The following is a 23,016-nucleotide window of genomic DNA, read 5'->3' as shown; positions in this document are numbered from 1 at the left end:
CTAAAAATATCTGTGATAGGATTGCAGATACGTCAACCATTCAGCTGGCCATTCAGCCCTTGTCAGGACTCCATGCTGTAAAAATCAGCCTCACAAATTCGATTTTAACAAGATAAAAACTGAAAGAACAACTGGAGATATTGTAACTCAGAAACAAAAAGGAAAAATGTGAAAGTGTTGGGAAAGGTGCAGAGGAGCTTCACTGGGATGTTGCCTGGAATGGAGGGAAGGTTTTACGGGGAAAGGTTCCTAACCCTATCGCAGAGCTAGGGCTTTTCTCTTTAGAATGATGAAGGATGAGAGGTGACTTGATACAGGTGTACAAAATGATCAGAGATATAGATAGAGGAGGCAGCCAGAGACTATTTCCTTGGGTGGAGGTAGCTATTACAAGGGGGCATAGTTTTACAGTGAGTGGAGGTAGATACAGGGGAGACGTCAGAGGTAGGTTCTTTACTCAGAGAGTGGTAGGGTTGTGGAATGCATTGCTGGAGAGGGTAGTGGAGTCGGCCTCATTAAGGGTATTTAAGCGGCTGTTAGATAGGCATATGGATGACAGTATAATGTAGGGGTGGAGGTTAGATAGACCTTAGGTTTCGGGTAAAAGTTCAGCACAACATTGTGGGCCAAAGAGCCTGTACTGTGCTGTACAGTTCTATGTTCTAAAAACAGAAATTGCTGTTCTAAGAAAGGTTCACTGGACCCAAAACACTAACTCTGGTTTCTCTCCACAGATGCTCCCAAATCTGCTGAGCTTTTCCAGTAATTTCTGTTTTGTTTCAGACTTGAACAAGAGTTGCTTTCTGCGTAATGAGAAGACCTTTAAAAATGACCTCAGCTGGGTCCCAGGTTAACACACTAAATAAAAACTGAAAGAACTGCGGAATCCGTAAATCAGGAACAAAAACAGAAGTTGCTGGAAAAGCTCAACACGTCTGGCAGCATCTGTGAAGAAAGAAACAAGAGTTAACATTTTGGGTCTGGTGACCCTTCCTCAGAACCGGACTGTTTTTTCCTTCACAGATGCTGCCAGACCTGCTGAGCTTTTCCAGCAACTTGGCTTTTGTGCCAGGTTAACTCAGCTGGTTTCTTTCACTGTGTTTGAAATGATGGTTCAGAAAAGTTTGGAAACTCTATCTTGTTGGCTGGGTTCAATCCTTTATTAAGTATTTTCACTGGGTGTGGGTCATCTTACAGTGGCCCATTAATGGTTAAACAAAACTCTACCAGGTATGCATCAGTGTTAAGACTGAATGTGCAGCATAGAAACTGACTATTCCATCCATCCACAATCAACTAATTTTGCTGTTTCTTTCCTCCTCGTATGTTTACTTCCATGTAAGAAATTACTTTGTTCTGAAAGCACCTGTAATTGTGGATTGTAGGTTCGTGTAATTTCACAAATTGTGCAATTGCTTATAAACCTTGACAACTTTCATATTTCTGAGTTCCTCTGCTGTACAACTTGTATTTATGTAGTGCCTTTCATCCCAAAGTGCTTTAATGAAGCATTAATGCACAAAATCTGATGCTGAGCATCTGATGCATTGGGACAGGTGGCACGTGCTTAGTGAGACACGTCAGGTTTAAGCAGCGTCTTATAAAGGACAGAGGAGTGGGGAGGGAATTCCAGAGCTCAGCCCCTCAGCTTCTGGAGGCACAGCCACCAACAAGAAGGAAGTGTGCCAGGGAGAAAGGCTTTGGAGAGATGAAGCACAAACAAACAAGGTTTTCAAGATAACAAAGTCTGGAGCTGGATGAACACAGCAGGCCAAACAGCATCTTGGGAGCACAAAAGCTGACGTTTCGGGCCTAGACCCTTCATCAGAGAGATTTTCATCAAAGGTTTTCAAGTACTCTAGAGGTTTACAAAAGTATTGATATATTGTACATTCCAGCTGCGCAGGCACATAAATGGTTCAAAAATGATGCTGTCACAAGCGACACCATCATACTGGTAGCTGCAAATTAAATAAAATTACCTCAACGGCAGCAACCAAAATTGAGCACATAGCATCTTAAGTGCATGATAGACCTGCCAATCAAAATAAGTTTTGTTGTCATATTTGCCAATGCACAGTGACTCTCAGAAGGTCACCTTCACTCAAACATTTTCTTTCCCTCACATCACAATCAGGCCACATTACTCTCAAAGAGGGGCCTGGAAACTTTCCTTTTGCACAAAACGTCTTGTCCTACACTTGCTCTTCCACACAAGTACTCAATGGCTTCTCCAAGAACCACCGTTTCCAGAAGTGGCACCCTCAGAGACATGCAAAGTCACCTCGAGATAACAAGGTGTGAAGCTGGATGAACACAGGAGGCCAAGCAGCATCTTAGGAGCACGAAAGCTGATGTTTCGGGCCTAGACCCTTCATCAGAAAAGTCACCTCATCTGCTTGGAGGAAAGCATTATAATTTAAAAATAAACATGATTGCATCCACATTGACTGTAGGAATTGCATGCATTTTTCTGACGAAACCACAGCCAGTGTTAGAAGATCCTGAGGTGCTCTAACCAGGTGGATGCGGACGCAGTGTTTACCCTTGTGGGAAAATATTCAGACGCAAAACATTAGCTCTGTTTTCTCTCCATAGATGCTGCAGATCTGCTGAGTTTTTCCCAGCAATTTCAACTTTTGCTTAGAACTCAGGGTTACCGTTTCAAAATAAGGGGGGGTGCCCATTTAAAACAGAGATGAGGTGAAAGAGGGACAGGAGTCGTTGGGACTATCTTCCTCAAAAGACAGGGGTAAACAGTTACTGATGGAGCTGAAAGCTTATTGGAGACTGTGGATTTCTCAGATTAGTTGCAATCTTACTGATTGGCAAAGTAGAATCCAGGGCATGAGTGGCCTAGTCATGCCGCTTGTTCGCGTGTTCTGTTGAATCAGAACGGCAATAAGGATCTGTAATCCAAATGAACAGAATGCTGGCTAGGAAACACCTACTCCCGCTCCCAATTTCTATTTTACCATCTGACCTGTATTTATCCCATCAGATGGCCAAGGATACAATATTTATTTGGCAGAATGAGCAGAAGTTGTTGCAAACTCCTTGGGACTGATAGGTGGCTTATCAGATCCTTTACAATGTTTTTTGCAAAATTTTAAAACAAGAATGCACACACCGACACATGAAAATAAACCAGGAAGGAAGCACTTGCCCAGTGATTGACTTACAACTAGGCATGGGAATCTGGAACTGATTTACAGCCAGGCCCCTGGAATCTTACATTGATCATCAGCTATGCCCTAGGAGTCCGGGATTGATAGACAGCTGGGGCCCAGCAATCAGGGACTGGTTGACAGCCGGGTTCTGGGAATCAGGGATTGATTGACAGTTGGATCCCCGGAAATCAGGGAATGATTGGCAGCTGGGGACCTGGAATCAGGGATTGACTGACCGCCAGGGCCCAGGAATCAGGGATTGATTAACAGCTGGATCTCTGGGACTGATTGACAACTGGATCCCCGGGAATCAGGGAATTATGACAGCTGGGGACCTGGAATCAGGGACTGACTGACAGCCGGGGCCCAAGAATCTGGGACTGATTGACAGCTGGATCCCCGGAAATCAGGGATTGATTAACAGCTGGATCTCTGGGACTGATTGACAACTGGATCCCCGGGAATCAGGGAATGATTAGCAGCTGGGGACCTGGAATCAGGGATTGACTGACAGCCGGGGCCCAGAAATCAGGGATTGATTGACAGCTGGATCCCCGGAAATCAGGGAATGATTGGCAGCTGGGGACCTGGAATAAGGGATTGACTGACCGCCAGGGCCCAGGAATCAGGGACTGATTGACAGCTGGATCCCCAGGAATCAGGGATTGATTAACAGCTGGATCTCTGGGACTGATTGACAACTGGATCCCCGGGAATCAGGGAATGATGACAGCTGGGGACCTGGAATCAGGGATTGACTGACCGCCAGGGCCCAGGAATCAGGGACTGATTGACAGCTGGATCCCCGGGAATCAGGGAATGATGACAGCTGGGGACCTGGAATCAGGGATTGACTGACCGCCAGGGCCCAGGAATCAGGGATTGATTGACAGCTGGATCCCGGGTGCAATCAGCGTCTGCTGCAACATCAGAGTGGCACAGCAATCCAAGCTGCCATCCTTGACCATAGGAAATCCTTCGGCCGAATCCCTGGGCCGTGCCCCGGTGTATCCATTTGTGTGAGCGAACCCTCCCTCCTGCTCCTCAACCCTGCCGTTGCAGCCTCACCTTTCGCCTCGGCAGACGGATACAGCTTCTCCGCCTTGTTGAGGAATTTGAGCGCTTTCTCCGGCTCCCCTTCCCGCAACGCTTTCCTGGCAATCTGCAAGCACTTCTCCGCCTCGTCCCTATTCCCTTCCATGGTTTAACTTCCTCCTCCTCCTCTTCCTTTAGCCGGCGACTTTAACCAGGAAATGAACAGGTTCCACACCCAGAGACAGCAGCCCCGGGGGGTGGGGGCTCAGTTCAGTGCAAGCCCGGGCACAGGCTGCAGTTCCCCTCCTGCACCAAGACTTCTGCCGCCCTGCTTTAATGCAAAACACATTCCTTATCTTTTTTATTTTGTAAAGAAATAGCACTTCACTTGGTGTCGAATTGTAAGTTAGGGATCGTCAGTTCCTCGCCCGGACTCTTTGAGCCAATGACAGCCAGGCTTATCTGTTGCACCCGCCTTGATGGCAACAATAAGCTGCATTTATAGAGCGCCTTTGACGTGCAGCGTTCGTCTCCCTTCCCCCCCCCGCCCCCTTCCCCTTCCAAAAGCAGCGTTTACTGAAACAGAGTCAGAAGCTGCGCGACACCAGGTTACAGTCCAAGAGGTTTGTTGGAAACCGCAAGCTTTCGCAGCGCTGCTCCTTCGTCAGATTTCAACGCGAAAGCCTGCGATTTCAGATAAACTTTTTGGAGAGTGTAACGTGGTTGTCGCGTAGCTTCTCACTTTGCCCGCCCCAGTCTACCACCGGCACCTCCGCATTTTGACCAAAGCAAGGTTTGACACCAGGTCACATAAGGAGATATTTACAAGATCTCCTTATTCTCATAAGGAGACGTGAGGTCAGATGGTCAAAAGTTTTGAAGGATCACTGGACTCAAATTGTTAACTGCTTCTCTCTCTCTCTCTCTCTTTCCATGGTTGCCGCCGGACCTGCTGAGTTTCTCCAGCAATTTCTATCATGCTTCAGATGATCAAAAAGCTTTGTCAAAGAGTCTTAATAAAGTCTTACTAAGAGATGAAATTGTTTAGAGAAAAGAATTCCAGTGTTTAGGATTTTGGCAGCTAAACGCTCGACACCATTGGCTCAGTGATTTAAGGTGAGTGATAATTTAGCACAAAATAGGAGGAGCCCCAACATCTGGAGCAGGTTCTGGGTCTTGAACAGTTTGCTGAGTTAGGGGATGAGAGGCTACAGAAGGACTTCACAGCGGGAAGCAAAAAGTTCACATCAAGTTATTATTTAACCTGGAGTCTTTGTAGGTCAGTGAGCGAGGAGTGATGTTAGTGACAGGAAAGGCACAAGCAGCGGGATTTGGGATGACCTCAAACTTACAGAGTGCAGAATGTTTGAGAAAAGCCTGGGATTTATTGGAATGGATAGGTTGAGGGATAACAAAGGCAGAAATCCTTCTGGTTATCTCTGCCAATTTGATTTTCCGAACGTACATGAAGATTAAAGTCACCCATGTTAATGTACTGCCTTTTTTGACAAGTTCAGATGTCTCCTGATTTATTTGACCTACAACATAACTACTGTTAGGGGGACTATAAACTACTCCCTCCAGTGAGTTCTTCTTAACTCTTGCCAACACCTGTATGGATTCTACACATTCGGACCCAGGATCATTTCTTGTGATCAAAGATAATGGGAACTGCAGATGCTGGAGAATCCGAGATAACAGAGTGTGAGGCTGGATGAACACAGCAGGCCAAGCAGCATCTCAGGAGCACAAAAGCTGACGTTTCGGGCCTAGACCCTTCATCAGAGAGGGAGATGGGGTGAGGGTTCTGAAATAAATAGGGAGAGAGGGGGAGGCGGACCGAAGATGGAGAGAAAAGAAGATAGGTGGGGAGGAGAGTATAGGTGGGGAGGTAGGGAGGGGATAGGTCAGTCCAGGGAAGACGGACAGGTCAAGGAGGTGGGATGAGGTTAGTAGGTAGGAGATGGAGGTACGGCTTGGGGGGGGCGGAAGGGATGGGTGAGAGGAAGAACAGGTTAGGGAGGCAGAGACAGGCCGGACTGGTTTTGGGAAGCAGTGGGTGGAGGGGAAGAGCTGGGCTGGTTTTGGGATGCAGTGGGTGGAGGGAAAGAGCTGGGCTGGTTGTGTGGTGCAGTGGGGGAAGGGGAGATTTTGAAGCTGGTGAAGTCCACATAGATACCATTAGGCTGCAGGGTTCCCAAGCGGAATATGAGTTGCTGTTCCTGCAACCTTCGGGTGGCATCATTGTGGCACTGCAGGAGGGCCATGATGGACATGTCATCTAAAGAATGGGAGGGGGATTGGAAATGGTTTGCGACTGGGAGGTGCAGTTGTTTATTGCGAACCGAGCGGAGGTGTTCTGTAAAGCGGTCCCCAAGCCTCCACTTGGTTTCCCCAATGTAGAAGAAGCCACACCGGGTACAGTGGATGCAGTATACCACATTGGCAGATGTGCAGGTGAACCTCTGCTTAATGTGGAAAGTCATCTTGGGGCCTGGGATAGGGGTGAGGGAGGAGGTGTGGGGGCAAGTGTAGCATTTCCTGCGGTTGCAGGGGAAGGTGCCAGGTGTGGTTGGGGTGGAGGGCAGTGTGGAGCAAACAAGGGAGTGACGGAGAGAGTGGTCTCTCCGGAAAGCAGACAAGGGTGGGGATGGGAAAATGTCTTGGGTGGTGGGGTCGGATTGTAGATGGCGGAAGTGTCGGAGGATGATGCGTTGTATCCAGAGGTTGGTGGGGTGGTGTGTGAGAACGAGGGAGATCCTCTTTGGGCGGTTGTGGCGGGAGTGGGGAGTGAAGGATGTGTTGCGGGAAATGCGGGAGACGCGGTCAAGGGTGTTCTCGACCACTGTGGGGGGAAAGTTGCGGTCCTTGAAGAACTTGGACATCTGGGATGTGCGGGAGTGGAATGTCTCATCCTGGGAGCAGATGCGGCGGAGGCGGAGGAATTGGGAATAGGGGATGGAATTTTTGCAGGAATTTTGCCGGATACAACGCATCATCCTCCGACACTTCCGCCATCTACAATCCGACCCCACCACCCAAGACATTTTCCCATCCCCACCCCTGTCTGCTTTCCGGAGAGACCACTCTCTCCGTGACTCCCTTGTTCGTTCCACACTGCCCTCCAACTCCACCACACCCGGCACCTTCCCCTGCAACCGCAGGAAATGCTACACTTGCCCCCACACCTCCTCCCTCACCCCTATCCCAGGCCGCAAGATGACTTTCCACATTAAGCAGAGGTTCACCTGCACATCTGCCAATGTGTTATACTGTATCCACTGTACCCGGTGTGGCTTCCTCTACATTGGGGAAACCAAGCAGAGATTTGGGGACCGCTTTGCAGAACACCTCCGCTCGGTTCGCAATAAACATCTGCACCTCCCAGTCGCAAACCATTTCCACTCCCCCTCCCATTCTCTAGATGACATGTCCATCATGGGCCTCCTGGAGTGCCACAATGATGCCACCCAAACGTTGCAGGAACAGCAACTCATATTCCGCTTGGGAACCCTGCAGCCCAATAGTATCAATGTGGACTTCACCAGCTTCAAAATCTCCCCTTCCCCCACTGCATCCCAAAACCAGCCCAGTTCGTCCCCTCCCCCCACTGAACCACACAACCAGCCCTGCTCTTCCCCTCCACCCACTGCGTCCCAAAACCAGTCCAACCAGTCTCTGCCTCCCTAACCTGTTCTTCCTCTCACCCATCCCTTCCTCCCACCCCAAGCCGCACCTCCATCTCCTACCTACTAACCTCATCCCACCTCCTTGACCTGTCCATCTTCCCTGGACTGACCTATCCCCTCCCTACCTCCCCACCTATACTCTCCTCCCCACCTATCTTCTTTTCTCTCCATCTTCGGTCCGCCTCTCCCTCTCTCCCTATTTATTCCAGAACCCTCACCCCATCCCACTCTCTGATGAAGGGTCTAGGCCCGAAACGTCAGCTTTTGTGCTCCTGAGATGCTGCTGGGCCTGCTGTGTTCATCCAGCCTCACATTTTATTATCTTGGATTCTCCAGCATCTGCAGTTCCCATTATCACAGCTAGAAACTGATGTCCATTTCAAGCCCACCGACTCCCATAGCTACCTAGAATACCCCTCCTCCCACCCACCCTCCTCCATCCCCTATTCCCAATTCCTTCGCTTCTGCCACATCTGCTGCCAGGATGAGGCATTCCACTCCGGCTCATCCCAGATGTCCGCATTCTTCAAGGACCGCAACTTTCCCCCCGCAGTGGTCGAGAACGCCCTCGACCGTGTCTCCTGCATTTCCCGCAACACATCCCTCACACTCCACCCCTGCAACAACCGCCCAAAGAGAATCCCCCTCATCCTCACATATCACCTCACCAACCTCCGGATACCACGCATCATCCTCCAACACTTCCGCCATCTACAATCCGACCCCACCACCCAAGACATTTTTCTATCCCCACCCTTGTCTGCTTTCCGGAGAGACTACTCTCTCCGTGACTCCCTTGTTCGCTCCACATTCCCCTCCAACCCCACCACACCCGGCACCTTCCCCTGCAACCGCAGGAAGTGCTACACTTGCCCCCACACCTCCTCCCTCAGCCCCATCCCAGGCCCCAAGATGACTTTCCATATCAAGCAGATGTTCACCTGCACATCTGCCAATGTAGTATACTGCATCCACTGTACCCAGTGTGGCTTCCTCTACGTTGGGGAAACCAAGCAGAGGCTTGGGGACCACTTTGCAGAACACTTCCGCTCGGTTCGCAATAAACAACTGCAACTCCCAGTTGCGAACCATTTTAACTCCCTCTCCCATTCCTTAGATGACATGTCCATCCTGGGCCTCCTGCAGTGCCACAATGATGCCACCCGAAGGTTGCAGGAACAGCAACTCATATTCCACTTGGGAACCCTGCAGCCCAATGGTATCAATGTGGACTTCACAAACTTCAAAATCTCCCCCTCACCCACTGTATCCCAAAACCAGCCCAGCTTGTCCCCTCCCCCCCACTGCATCCCAAAACTAGCCCAGCTTGTCCCCGCCTGTTCTTCCTCTCACCTATCCCCTCTTCCCACCTCAAGCCGCACCTCCATTTCCCACCTACTAACCTCATCCCGCCTCCTTGACCTATCCATCCTCCCTGGACTGACCTCCCCACCTATACTCTCCTCTCCACCTATCTTCTCCTCTATCCATCTTCGGTCCGCCTCGCCCTCTCTCCCTATTTATTTCAGAATCCTCTCCCCATCCCCCTTTTCTGATGAAGGATCTAGGCCCGAAATGTCAGCTTTTGTGCTCCTAAGATGCTGCTTGGCCTGCTGTGTTCATCCAGCCTCACACTTTGTTGTTTCATTTCTTGTTATCGTTTATTTAGGTCTTAGTGCTGGCACAAATTTAAGATGATGTCAGCTCAGGCCAAATATAATACCAACAATGCAGTGAGTCTACAGGTCATCTCAATCTTAAAACATTAACCCCTTTATCCCCTCCACAGATCCTGCTGAGTTTATCCACCAATTTTTATGTTTTGAACAGGAATTTTAAATGAGATAAAATTTTGTTAAGCAAAGTTATATTAGCAAAAGGCAGATATATGGAGTTAGGTCACAGATTAGCTATGGTTTCATTGAATGTTGGAATAGGCTTGAGGGGTCTGCTCCTTTTCCTATGAGTGAAGTCAGCTCCTAAGGAGCAGAGCTTCAGTTAAAGCAATTTCTGGTCTATCGATAGGGGATTTTGGACAAACAGTCTGACAGTTTAGAAACAGGAGTCAGGAGATATGGTGGGTGCTGAGAATGTGAATGGGAAAAGTGATACTGTGTTATTGGATAATATTGCTGTGAAGCTGGAGTCATGTAAGGGTGTCAGATTTCCTTCGCCAAACATTAGTGAACCACATGTGTTTCAATGTCCCCATTACTGATACTAACTTGTCTTATTTAATCTCCAGGTGTTGTGGTGAGGTTAAACTCATAACTCCAAATCATTAGTTCAAATCCCAGAATTGCTGTAGTCCACCATATAACCACTAGGTGATTCTGTTTCTGAAATATGCAGAATTACTTTGCAATATAAGTTCAATCGTGGTGCATCTTAGTATCTACTTGTCTATTTGAAAGCATTGTTGAATTTTCTTTTATCTGGCAGTGTTGTTTCTAACACCTACGAGTTCTACTCGAAACATTTTTGTTAAAGATTGTTACGGATCCAAGTCATTTCCATAGTTTGTAGTATCAGGCATCAAAACACGCAACTGTTTTTCTGAAAAACGTACAGTCAGAGTTTGGGGCTTAATGGCCACAGATATTGAGAATTGTACTCATCACTTCATCTGTTGCTTGACCTGAAATAAGCAATGAGGCCATTGAGCTGAAGTAAATACCAATAATCTTTTGAAATAATTCATGAAATTTAATTTTGTTTTGATGCAGAAAGTGATATACAATTTGGGGGTGGAGAGAAGAGAGAAACAGCCACACATGATACATAAGAGCAAAATTCTGCAAAAGTATTTCAAGTAGTGTTTCACTAGACTAAGTATCAGAAAACTTTCGGCAATTGGACATGGAGGGGTCCAATTTTGCAGACGCATGGAAGAAAAACTGGGCAAGACTAGGATAGCTCTTCCACAGAGCTATCACAAACACAAAGCCATGTGACCTAATGTAAGAGAGAGAGATAATGGGAACTGCAGATGCTGGAGATTCCAAGATGATAAAATGTGAGGCTGGATGAACACAGCAGGCCAAGCAGCATCTCAGGAGCACAAAAGCTGACGTTTCGGGCCTAGACCCTTCATCAGAGACCCTCTCTGATGAAGGGTCTAGGCCCGAAACGTCAGCTTTTGTGCTCCTGAGATGCTGCTTGGCCTGCTGTGTTCATCCAGCCTCACATTTTATGACCTAATGTAAGTTTCTGTAAGAAATTAAATGGTTACAGAGGAACACTTTGTAATTACACGTTTGAGAGTGTGCTGTCATTACTGGATGCAACTTCTAATATATAGATAAACACAGCAGGCCAAGCAGCTGCTCAGCCTGCTGTGTTCATCCAGCTCCAAACCTTGTTATCTCAGATTCTCCAGCATCTGCATTTCCTATTATATCTAATATGTGGAATTGGTTCTGAAGACTGGAAACAATAAACTGATACTAGCAAGGATGTTAAGGAATCCCAAGAGTGAAAGGCTTCATACCTTTTGCCTCCTAATGGTCACCCAGTAATCTACCTGTGTTGAGATGTCACAGGCGAAACCAGGAACTTTGAATTTGTCCATGAAATAAAGATGTCAAGGTCAGCATTTATTGTCCATCCTTAAACATCTTGCATTAAAATGAGTAAACTCACTTCTTTAACTGGTGTTTGTGGAATTCACATACACTTAGTACCATTAAGAGGAGAGTTCCAAGAATTTGACCCAGCCAGTGAGAAATGATAAGTATATTTCAAAGTCAAGATGGTGCATTGAGGGGAACTTGCAGGTGGTAGTGCCCCAACGTATCTGCAGTCCCTCTCCTCCTAGGTGCTAGCAAGGGCTGTATACTGTATTGCTATCTGAAATAAATGGGCTGTCAGGGTAGACAGCTTCGGTTTGTTTCCCAGTGGGAGCTTTGAAGAACAAGGAATGACTTTGACATAAATGAGCCATTATGGTTTTTTTTGGGGACAAGGTGGACATGGAAATGGTGTTTGCTTGGGGATGATTATGTTAGAGTCACAGTTTCAAAGAGTGTCAGCCTTTTAGCCAAAACTAAGAGAAACAACCAGTATTCCATAGTTTCACAAAATTAAATCATCTACTAAAGGGTGATCCATGGCAGCGATTCCTACTAATCTTACACCAGCCCCCATAAAACAATGATCTTCAGAGAACTGGCTTTGGAGGAAGGTTTGAGTGTCTTGCAAACGAAAGATGTAAGGAGCCAATAAGCATCCAGGGCCTGACAGCTGGAAGCAGGTCACCATCAGCAGTGGTTGCATGTTGGGTGCATTCCAACATAGCTGGACAAATGCAGGTTACCACCCAAAAATAGGACTTTGCAAGAACAAAAACCTCACTTTTTCCAGCACATGGCCCACAGCCTTCAAGGGGATGATGTTGTACCTCAGTGACCATTAGCCAGTCATAGGCTTACAGCATTGAAACAGATCCTTGGTGCAGTCTGAACATCGCTGACCAAGTTTCCCCAAACCTTGCAGAACCAGCTGCCTTCATTTGCCATATACCCCCCTACACCCTTCCTTTGTGCACCTGTCCTAGGGTCTTTTAAAATGTTCTAACTGCATCTGCATCTATTGCTTCCTCAGATGTTTCCTGCAAGTATGCAGACACCGCCACCAAAACAGGCCTAAAAGTAAAGTTCTCTCACATTGCAAGGCCAAGTAGTCAGACTGGTTAATGAAACAGCAGCTTTTCCAAACAAAAAATTAAACTTGAAAAATGAGCATTAGCATTCCTAATGGAAGATAAACAATGCACTGAATAAAATAGTGTAAGTTGGGTGATCAAAATCACTTTAAAAACCACAGAAGGCAAAGGTAAAAGAGTAATTTGGTTAGTCAGTCAAAAGATCAAGCTCTGTGCAAGGCCCAGATTAAAAAACCAAAACAGAAAAATGAACAAAGCTTCATTGATTCCATTAACCACAATCTGATATTTATAGACCAACTTCAACTGTTCACCATCTGGTAAAAGCTTGATGACAAACTTTGTTTACATCTTAATCCAGCCACATTTCAGCTTATTAAAGTTATTCCCATGAATAAATGCACCCACACTTGAATTTCTACAGTTCAGTGACCGAGTTAAATACTGACCTCACTGTACAAAGCAAATTATCCTGTTATAGCCTTGCTAATAAGTATAACAGGATGAGATCTTTGGCCAGGATTTGTTTGCAGCAAAATAGCACAAGCTGTTTGATGGGGACCATATATTGTTGCAGTTTATTGGAAAAAAGGCAAAGAAACAGGTCAAAGCATCAGAATTAAACCTTTCAAAAAGTTTCACACCAAGGAAATTGCAAAATGCAGTGGTATATTAAGAAACACTTGGCAGCTGTTACGTGATCAATGCCATTAGACAGAGCTTTTTAATGCTGGACAAACTATCTTCAATGGTTAGCTAGGGATCTTTGCATTCCCAAATTAAAAAGACAAGTCACACAGCCATTTAATACATTTTATTGAAAACTTCATACACCAATAGACAGAACAAACAGTCAGAACAAACCATCTGGATTTAAATCCACTTCAAAAATAAAAGTCATACAAGCAGTGAGCTCTTCCTGCATTTAAAATACTGCAACAGAGATGCTATGAAAAGGCAGTAACCAGGAAACAACTCCAGGTCACCCAGGTACAGTCCCACCTTGGAGGATATGGTCCCAGATTTGGCTTTCCCAGACTAGTGCACATGGAAGTTTGATTATTGAGCTTTACTTTTTAAAAGACCCCTCCCCTGAATACTATTGAGATAAAAATGTCTATGTAATCACATTTCAGAAGTCCAGTGTCTTTCCAGTCAGATCCTCCAACATTCTACAGCTGATTATTTGGAGATGGAGTCCTGAGACTAGTGAACCAAAAAGGAAGTTTCCACCATCAAACAGTCTTCTGTTGTCCTTTTTTGCCAATCAGGGATTTGTGAATGTGAGGAATGACTCCTGAAAACAAAAAGATAAATCAGCAGGGAAGACACCACAGCACAGAAGAACAATATTTTGTGGGAAGAGAAAATTCTAACAGTTGAGTGTTTATTGAATTAAAATGTTAACTCACCACCACCAGCAATGGTAGCCTTGATTAAGGAATCCAACTCTTCATCCCCACGAATGGCAAGTTGCAAGTGGCGAGGGGTAATGCGTTTTACCTTCAAGTCTTTGGATGCATTTCCTGCAAGCTCTAGTACCTGACAAAACAGGTAAGGTATTAAAAACAGCACTGCTGTTTAACAAACAAATTTTAAAAATTGAGTCCAGAGATCAAGTATTAATATAAATTTACTGCAATCAAGTGAAGGATATTGTGAATGTTATGCTTTGTATTGTAAGTGTAGGGAGATAAAAATAATAAAATTGTGGAGAAACTTGCCTGCATGGCAACATCAGGAAAGAAAGAAATCAGTTAATGCTTTGGAGTCCTCAATGTTCCCCCCTCTGAGGGAAAGTCAAGTGAAAACTTAAAACAGATAATAGGAACTGCAGATGCTGGAGAATCCAAGATAATAAAATGTGGGGCTGGATGAACACAGCAGACCAAGCAGCATCTCAGGAGCTTTTGTGCTCCTGAGATGCTGCTTGGCCTGCTGTGTTCATCCAGCCCCACATTTTATCTTGAAAACTTAAAACAGACTAGTTGTTGTTAGGCATTAGAGACCAAGGGTGGGGGGGAACTTCAACACAAGAATCATGAATTTTAAAAAGGGAGTAACAATCCAAGGTTTGAAATGCAGTTCAACTATTATCAAATACAATATCAAATATCACTTGTCAGGGGTAGGGAAACCATTTCCAAAAATCAAAGCAACCACATGCAGCTCGACTGAACAGGAGATTGCAGAAGGATCCCAAGTAGACACGACTGAAGATTTAATTATTAAACCTGAACAGTGAAGGAAATCATGACCAAAAATTGCGGACGCTGTAAATCAAACAAAAACAAACTGCTGAGAAAAGCTCAGCAAGTCTGGCAGCAACCTTTAAGAGAAATCAGAGTTAATGTTTCAGGTCCGATGACCCTTCCCCCGATAAGGGAAGTAATAAGACCGGAACCTTTCACTCCGACCATTCGGCAAGGCCGACTCCAAATAAAGCCGGAACACAGTCGCCTCGAACCCTACCAGCCGGCAACACGGAACATATCCGGTGACGGACCTGCTGGTCATGGAGCCGCGGCCTGTAACGCGCTCCCCACCCCCCACACACTCACCTCGGCCGTCAGATACTCCAGAATGGCCGCGCTATAAACCGCTGCCGTGGCGCCCACCCGCCCGTGGCTGGTGGTCCTGGACTTCAGGTGTCGGTGGATGCGACCGACTGGGAACTGTAAAAATAAATAGATTTAGAAGGGGGGGGAAACGAAAAGACGGCCGGCAGAAAACAAAAAGCAAACGTCCGCGACGTGAAACGCTATATTTATATGTTGGGGGGGGGGGGGGGGGGAGGGGAGGGAAGGGAAGACATTTCCGGCCGCAGCCGGTTCCCGGAGGGAGAAGGGGGAGGGGCGTGTTCTAAAACATTGAGAGAAGCGCCCGCCCGCACTCCCTCCTCTCGCGCCGCCCGTGCGAGGCTGGACCCTACTGCAGTCAGTCAGTGGGAGGGAGGCGGCGGTAATGGACGCGGGGAAACCGCACTGACCTGGAGGCCTGCTCGTTGTGAGCGGGAAACCGCTTTGGTCTTCGCCTTGCCGGAGTCTTTACCCGCTTTACCGCCAGCCTATCAGAGAATAGCAACAAGAGGTAAAAAAAAATAAAACCGGTTTGCGTCCTGTGGTCGAGATGTTTTTTTCCCCCCCCCCAAACCCCTGTCTGCGACCGCGGATCTGTCGCTTATTTTCACAAATTAAAATTAGACAACATTTTGTTTGCCTCCTCACCATCACCGCCTCGTATCCTCCGGCCCCGGATTTTCAAACCGCTCTGCGCTCCCGCCCCGGCGCCGCTCCTATTTATAGCCGGGCCCCTGCCCACATCCGGGCTCCGGGCTACCGAGCGGCGGCCAATCGGAGGGTTGGAGGGCGGGAGGTACGTACGTACGTGCGCGCGCACCCATCCGCGTACGTACGCGCCGCCAGTGAGGGCCCAGGAGGTTGGTGTGCGCGCGCGCCGTGCTCGCCTTCCCGGTGCACGTGGTGCCGCGGGGCACTTTGTCCGAGTTGCATTTTAGACATTGCGCTTCTCAATGAACTGTGGCTGTTGCACATGTGAAACAAAAGATACAAAGTGCCGGAGCAACTCAGCATGAGTGCAAAGTTAACATTTCCAGTCCGGAGACCCTTCCCCAGAAGAAAATACACCTTTTTAAAAAAGTTTTAGCCGCTGATAAACTGCCAAAAGGAAAATATGAATAGCAAAGCGCTGGAGTAACTCACGTGTGTTTGGCAGCATTTGTGCGGAGAGAAAGAAACACAGAGTCAACCGTTAGCGTCCGATATTGACTCATCTTTGAAGCTATCGGATTTGAAAGGTTAGCCCTATTCTAATCTCAGAGAACACAGCAGAAACCTTTTGAAGAAGGGCCTGGGCCCGAAATGTCAGCCTTCCAGCTCCTCTGATGCTGCTTGGCTTGCTGTGTTCATCCAGCTCTGCACCTTATCACAAAAGAAACAGTTTCGGGTCTGTTATGATTCCACAATGATGTGACTCTTTGAAGAAGAATCATAACTGACTCAGTACCAAGTTTCTTCAACAGTGTTTCTATTTCTACCATACAATGCCACCAGACAGTTTGCTGAAAAATTGCTTGCAACAAAATTCTATCTTCAAGACATGTCAAAATTGGGGGAAAACCTATGATTTCAATGTCGACGCATAGCTAGAACTCAAAACATGCACAAAGATAGATTTTGTGTATATATGAAATAACTTGCACTCTTAACAGCAACTTTCACAACTGTTGGTGCTTTGGAGCTCTTCAAGAGCCAAGAAAGTGCTTTGGAAATGCAGATGCAGTCAGAGTACAAAAGGTAAACAATCTGCACACAGTGTAAAGCTCCCACAGCACAGTAAATGGAGCAGAGAGTGCTTTTCGTGATATTGATTAAGGGATAAATGTTGGACCCAAGACATTGAGAAGAGCTCCCCTGTTCTTCAAAATAGTGCCATGAGACCTTTTACATCCCCTTTCATCTAGAAGACAGATGCCTTGCTCCAGCTTGAACTTCATGTTCTTTCCATCATTCAGGGTAGTGCTCATCGACGTGTGATACATACATCCAGTAATAGGGTCACACAGTCATATGAATAGACCCTTTGGTCCAACCAGTCTATGCTGACCATAACCCTAAACTAAAATAGTCGCATCTGCCTGCGCTTGGCCCATATCCCTCCAAACATTTCTTATTCGTGTACTTATCAAAATGTTTTTTGAACATTGTAATTTTACCCGCATGCACCCCTTCCTCTGGCAGTTCATTCCACATACAAACCACTTCTGTGTAAGCAAGTTGCCCCTCATGTCTTTAAATCTTTATCCTCTTAGCTTAAAAATATGCTCCTTAGTCTTGAAATCCCCCACCCTGGGGAAAAGACACCTACCATTCGCCTTTATCTATAGCCCTCATGATTTTATAAACCTCTACAAGGTCACCTGTCAACCTTCTATGCTCCAAGGAAAATAGTCCCAGTCTATCCAGCCTCTCCTTATAACTAAAACTCTCCATTTATTGTGTCTGCAACATCCTGGTAAATCTTTCCTGAATCCTGTCCAGCTTGATAATGTTCTTCTTGTAGAAGGACGACTGGACCAGAACATGTACTCCAGATGAGACCTTACAAATGTCCTGTACAACCTCAACATGACGTCCAACAGATTGAAGATAACAGCAGAGTGGCAGGGCAGTGTGCGGGATCTTGCCCGGGGTTGATCCGCTCCAGCCTGCTTTCCATCTTTTATTTCTTTTTACTGCTGCTCTTTTACTTTCATTTTTCTTTGGAGCCCTTTTGCAGCAGATTAGTCAGCGAGATCAGTGTGGCAGCTTTGACAGTGGTTTGGTGGTGGCTCCTGCCAGTGGGCACAGTTCTTCACAGCAACTGGAGGCCGTGGCTGCAGTGGCAACAGGGACGTCCTCCCGTATTTAGGGCTGGCGGTGGCAGCAAAGCTCCTCCAGCAAATGGAAGCAGCAGTGGCAGCAGATTTTAAGGTGATGGTGCCAGCGAGGTGATATCTTGCAGGAGGACAGCCAGAGCCAGACCCTTTGTGAGACGGTGGCCATGGCCTAGGAGTGGAGCCAGGGTCTCCGTGTTGCAGTATACCCAGAGCAGGGACTCTTGGCATTTGCAAGATGGTGGCTGCAGCGGCAGCAGTGTGGTATGCCTCAGGCTGGGACTCCTGGCATCATTGAGACAGCAGCAGAGCCAGCCTGGTTCTGGGTGCGTGTATGGATTCAGCACGTGGCCTGGCAAGGTTGTTCTAGCACCAAAGAGATGGCACTTAGAGTGGCAACTCCCACATCGATGGGTCTGACACACATGGCAGCAGAGGAGGGATGGTGACGCATGACTGTCTTCCAGTTATATTTTTCATCCTTTTTATTTTTAAACGATTGAAAATGTCACCAGATTGAAGCAACTGTTGAAACTTTTCACTGTATTAGCTGTAATCTACATGTGACGCAAACTTCAAAGAGTTCTGTATTTGAACCTCTAGACCTCTCTGTTCTGCAACACTACCCAGGGCCCCACCATTAGCTGAATAAGTCCCAGCCCTTGTTTGTTTTACCGAGATGCAATACCTTGCATTTATCCAAATTAAACTCCATCTGTCACACCTCAACCCATTGACCTAATTGATCAAGATCTCTTTGTAATCTTAAATAACCACCTTCACTGTCCGTCATATCACTAATTTTGGTGTCATCTGTGAACTTACTAACCGTGCCTTCCAAATCCTTATCTAAAATTATTTGCATAAATGACAAACAAAAGTGGACCCAGTACCAATCCCTGTAAAATTGACCAACAAATTCCAGTATGTACTGAATTCTGCACACCGTACAAAATTCACTGACTTATTCAGGTTAACTTAATTACTGGTAGAATTGATGTGTCACTATTATCGGACAGTCCCCTTATTAATACATTACCTGTTTTCTTTGCACAGAGGCTTACTAGCCTGTTCATCCAGAGTTTTCTGTGTTTTGACACATTTTTATCATTTGCAGGGGTTTTGGTTGCATTTTATTTGCCTATCGCGTTTGCCCCGTGATAAGTTTTTATATGTTAAGTTTTGATATCTTCTGGAAAATACCTTTGAATGATTTAAATATTACACGGGATGGAAAACTATTTCTGTTGAGTGTAAGCATAAATAGCTGTAGGAATGGGAAAAGCCAAGCTGGTTAGAATTGTGGTGACAAATGAACATTGGGAATAAAAATGCATTAAAAACTGTATTAAATTTTTACAAAATATTTCATTAGGATCTTAAGAGAACAATTGACAGACTGATCAGTGTCAGAAATTGAGAAATCAATCATTAGAACATAAAAATAATGATTAAATGAATTTAAATTGATTGTGAAAATTACGCGTTGAAAGATTTCTGCATTTTTAAACCTGTCTCAGTTACTGGAAAAACAGACTTGCAATTTCAGAGTGCCTTTCACAAATTCAGAATATCAGAACACCTTACAGCTGCAAAATACTTTTCCAAGTGTTTTCATCAGTATTCACCTTTGGAACACAGCAAACATGGCAGCCGTTTTGTGCACAGACAGATCCCAGACACAATAAATGAGGCTGCAACCGGGTAATATTTTCTTCAGTGGGATTTCTGTTAAAGTCGCACATCAATCCGAGAGGGTGGCATCTGCAGTTCTTTCGGTTTTTATTCTGGCAGATCAGGACTTGGTTTAAACATTTAATGTGAAAGATGACATCTGCAATGATGCAGCAGCGTTACCACCTCAGTAATGACTCTGACAATGCTGCATGACCACAGCACTGCAATGGAGTGTCAACCGGGAGTTTTGTATTCAAGTCATTTGTGTGGGACTTAAACCCACAACCTCGAAACACAGAATGAGAATGCTACCCACTACGCCACAGCAGACAAATCAGCATGAAGGCCTGTTTGTACATCTGCAACTATGCCCTAAAATTCACCGCATAACGAACACAAGAAGATTGAACCCACTTTGGGAGCTTTAAGTTTTACAAAACAGAAAATATTGGAAATTTTCAGTTGGTCTGATACAACTGGAGAACCAGTTATAGTATTTTATCTTCTTTGCACACAAGACAGACAAAGCATGTGCTTATACCTACTTCAAGGGCTAGTTTATTTCTCCATGAATAAGTTGCTAGCTTGAAGGGCATTGATCTGTATCTGTACCAGGTGACTCTCCTGCTCCCTTTACTACCTGCCATAAATATACTGGAAGGATGTACAAGATCATACTCTGTCACTGCCCCCTCTTTCCCCATCGTTAATTATTAAGGCAAAAGTATGCAGATTCTTGGTGAGCAAGGGGTTGGTGAGAATTGTTTGCATGTGTGTAGTTCTTGGGGAAATTAAACAAGCACATGCTGCACAAATATGCAATTTCAGACACTGTGAAAATTGTAGCCACTTTATACTACACTCTAGGTGCATGCATTCACTATATTATCAGCCAAAGTCATGAAAACACACAGTATATTTAACTGTCTAATGTAATGATCCAACAGTGATTTCCTTTCAGTTAAATCTGTCAAAATAATTTACAAAATATACTTCCCAAAAATATATAATTAATGACGAAATTTAACATCCTTTTATTCACTTCAGCATTTTCAATTTACAGCTCTAATATTTTAGATTATAACAGTATAAAAGGAAAACGATAGCATTCTCTCATATATACAGTAGTGCAGCACACAGTTTCCAAAGTGACATCGAAACACAAAACATGTCTGAACATTTGTCATGATGAGCAGCACTTAATCAAAGGGTGCTAGACCTCTGGGATTATCCTAAAGTCTGCAGTAATTAAAGAGTATTTTCCCGGACACAGCCATTAGCAAATGCTTGAGAGAAAAAGCAAAAGAATTAAAAAATGTGCTTTTAAAATGTTTGAATCTTTGTTCACTAGCTATAAAAAGACTGGACAGGACAAAAAGAAAAAGATTTAGTCAGGAGATATCCAAGAGTCTGTTTTCTCTGACTGGTAAAGGCACTGCAAGAATGGATGTGCCGGACAACCAATGGTGAAGCGTGAGAGTGGGGTATTTGGACATGACTTTGGAAAAGGGAAATTTAAGGATTATGTCCAAGTAGAGTTGGCAACCTTGATTTCAATACAACCTCAAATCACAAAGAAGGCAGCTTTTGTAGGATCAAGTGACATTTCTTGTTAATAGGGAAGATATAAAGCCTCTTCGAGACAAGACTTTGAAAACCGTTGGCGACATACAGACAGACAAACTGGACAGAATCGAGTTGGGGGTGGTGCGGGTCTCCCTGCCAGCTGGTGAGAGATCTGTGCTGCCTCTTTCAAGGGCAACAATCATGCATTTCCCTGGAATCAAGACCTAACGAGAGCTGCAGGTCAATAACTAAAAAGGTGGTGGCTGCTGTTAGTGACTGAGTGACTCAGTAAAGTAAGCAGTGTGAAGGTGCGATCTTGCAGGGTGGTGACTGCTGAGTGAGGAATACAGGCAGCTCAACAAGGGCAGGAAGTTGGCCCTCATATCAATATCCAGTCCCTTTGTCAGTCAGAGGTGACACTGCCCGCCCACCCTCTGCCACGCTATTTTAGTTTCTGTCCACACTGCTTGGCAGCAGGCCTGCCTGCAGCTGAGTGATCCCAATGGGATGAACTAGCCACTTGAGGAGCTCAAAGAGAGACAGGGCAGGAAGTTCAACCATGGGCTTTGATGCCAGGAACTTAATCCTGGAGAGAGATTCAGTTATGCCACCATGCCACCTTATGACATGCTCATCGCATCTACATGCTTATCACCAGAAGACAGTAGAAGATTCCACTGACAGAGACACAGAACAACACACAGGCGGAAACAGATATACAGCCAAAGAAGTGGACACACACCTCCATGCAGACACACAGTTGGGCAGTGTGAAAATTTACTAACTTTGAAACAAAAACATATGTGACAGAATGAGCTAGGGATCTCTTCTGAAAGACCTGGGACATTAAACAAAGGAGGAAATGGAATCAGTGTCTAGTTACATAATTATGACATTTTCTTCATGAATCGGAGTTTCAAGAAGGAAATCATGAAACAAACAAGCATGATGCAAGCCAATGCTATATGATTCTGCCACAAGGCCCATTCAGTTGCTTCAATTCCTTGTCTGGCAAGGAATTCTTCTCCAGTGCATCTACAATACACAAAACATCAAAGCATTTTTATTCATTCACACAACAAATTTACTCATTGACTCTGCCAGCTAAGGCTTCTGGTGATTGCTGTTGACTACATGTTAAATAACCGTCATTTTCATCAGACAAAAACAAAAAACATTTACCTATCACCTTTAACATAGAAAAACTATCCTTAGGAATTCCACAGGAATATTAAGAAAAAGGTTATTTACTGAACCACATAAGGAGATATTAGCTGGGTCAAAGAGATTGCTTTGAACAGTTGTTTTTATTCATTCATTGGATATGGAGGTTGACAATAAATGCTAGCTCATTCAGCAATCACTAATTTACTTTGATCTGAGTGGCTTGTTGGTGCCATTCTAGAAGGTAGTTGGGTATTAACCACATTGCTGTAAACCTGAAGTCACATGTAGGCCAGATCCAGTAAAGATGACAGATTCCATAAATCCCATGAGCTCAGAATATTATCCTGGGATTTTGGATTACTAGTCCAGGTGATTTCTTTATTCATTCATGGGATGTAGATGTCACTGGTTCAGACAACATTTACTGCCCAGCCCCAACTGCCTGATGGACAGTTGAGAGTTAACCAAATTGCTGAGGTCACATGTAGACCAAATCAGTTAAGGCTGGTGAATTTCCTTCATTAAAAAGAACAGGACTGATCATAGTGGAGTTTTTAAGACAATTGACACAATGTTCCTCATTAAATTTGCTTTTTTCAGAAATTCCAGGTTTCTATTGAGTTCACATTTCACTATCTACCATGGTTGGATTTG

General features: G+C 45.3%; 3 protein-coding genes across 6 annotated transcripts in view; all 3 read right to left on the bottom strand.

The window, feature by feature from the left end:
- Positions 1–4,648, bottom strand: part of dnajb14 (DnaJ heat shock protein family (Hsp40) member B14) — a 36,678-nt gene extending 32,030 nt beyond the window's left edge. Inside the window, exon 1 of the mRNA XM_048546185.2 lies at positions 4,239–4,648. Within this exon, the coding sequence (XP_048402142.1) occupies positions 4,239–4,371 (133 nt within the window). The 5' untranslated portion in view covers positions 4,372–4,648. The remainder of the gene's footprint in view (positions 1–4,238) is intronic.
- An 8,708-nt stretch (positions 4,649–13,356) lies between these two features.
- LOC125452762 (histone H2A.Z) lies at positions 13,357–15,883 on the bottom strand. The gene is made up of 5 exons (XM_048531585.2): positions 15,785–15,883; positions 15,547–15,624; positions 15,119–15,232; positions 13,970–14,099; positions 13,357–13,854 (listed from the first exon to the last, which is right to left on the bottom strand). Exons 1-5 carry the CDS (start codon positions 15,785–15,787, stop codon positions 13,793–13,795), a joined length of 387 nt encoding a protein of 128 aa, XP_048387542.1. The 5' UTR covers positions 15,788–15,883; the 3' UTR covers positions 13,357–13,792.
- Positions 15,884–19,480: 3,597 nt separating this feature from the next.
- The window catches only part of abcg2a (ATP-binding cassette, sub-family G (WHITE), member 2a), a 105,324-nt gene continuing 101,788 nt past the window's right edge, over positions 19,481–23,016 (bottom strand). For 3 of the 4 annotated variants that reach the window (XM_059648298.1, XM_059648272.1, XM_059648263.1), the window contains one exon: positions 19,481–22,230. In XM_059648298.1, the coding sequence (XP_059504281.1) occupies positions 22,083–22,230 (148 nt within the window). In that variant the 3' untranslated portion in view covers positions 19,481–22,082. The remainder of the gene's footprint in view (positions 22,231–23,016) is intronic. The other variant, XM_059648239.1, reaches the window with a different exon arrangement.

This window comes from Stegostoma tigrinum, chromosome 1, assembly GCF_030684315.1.
Source record: "Stegostoma tigrinum isolate sSteTig4 chromosome 1, sSteTig4.hap1, whole genome shotgun sequence".
Taxonomy (NCBI): Eukaryota; Metazoa; Chordata; class Chondrichthyes; order Orectolobiformes; family Stegostomatidae; genus Stegostoma; species Stegostoma tigrinum.
Note: the sequence above shows the minus strand (reverse complement) of the source record. Positions and strands in the feature narration are given on the sequence as shown.

Excerpts from the sequence above, each read along its gene's own strand:
- LOC125452762 (XM_048531585.2), bottom strand. Across the intron at positions 15,233-15,546 it reads CACAACGAGCAGGCCTCCAG|TTCCCAGTCGGTCGCATCCA; the intron begins GTCAGTGCGGTT and ends TTATTTTTACAG. Across the intron at positions 13,855-13,969 it reads GGCTACCATTGCTGGTGGTG|GAGTCATTCCTCACATTCAC; the intron begins GTGAGTTAACAT and ends TTTTGTTTTCAG.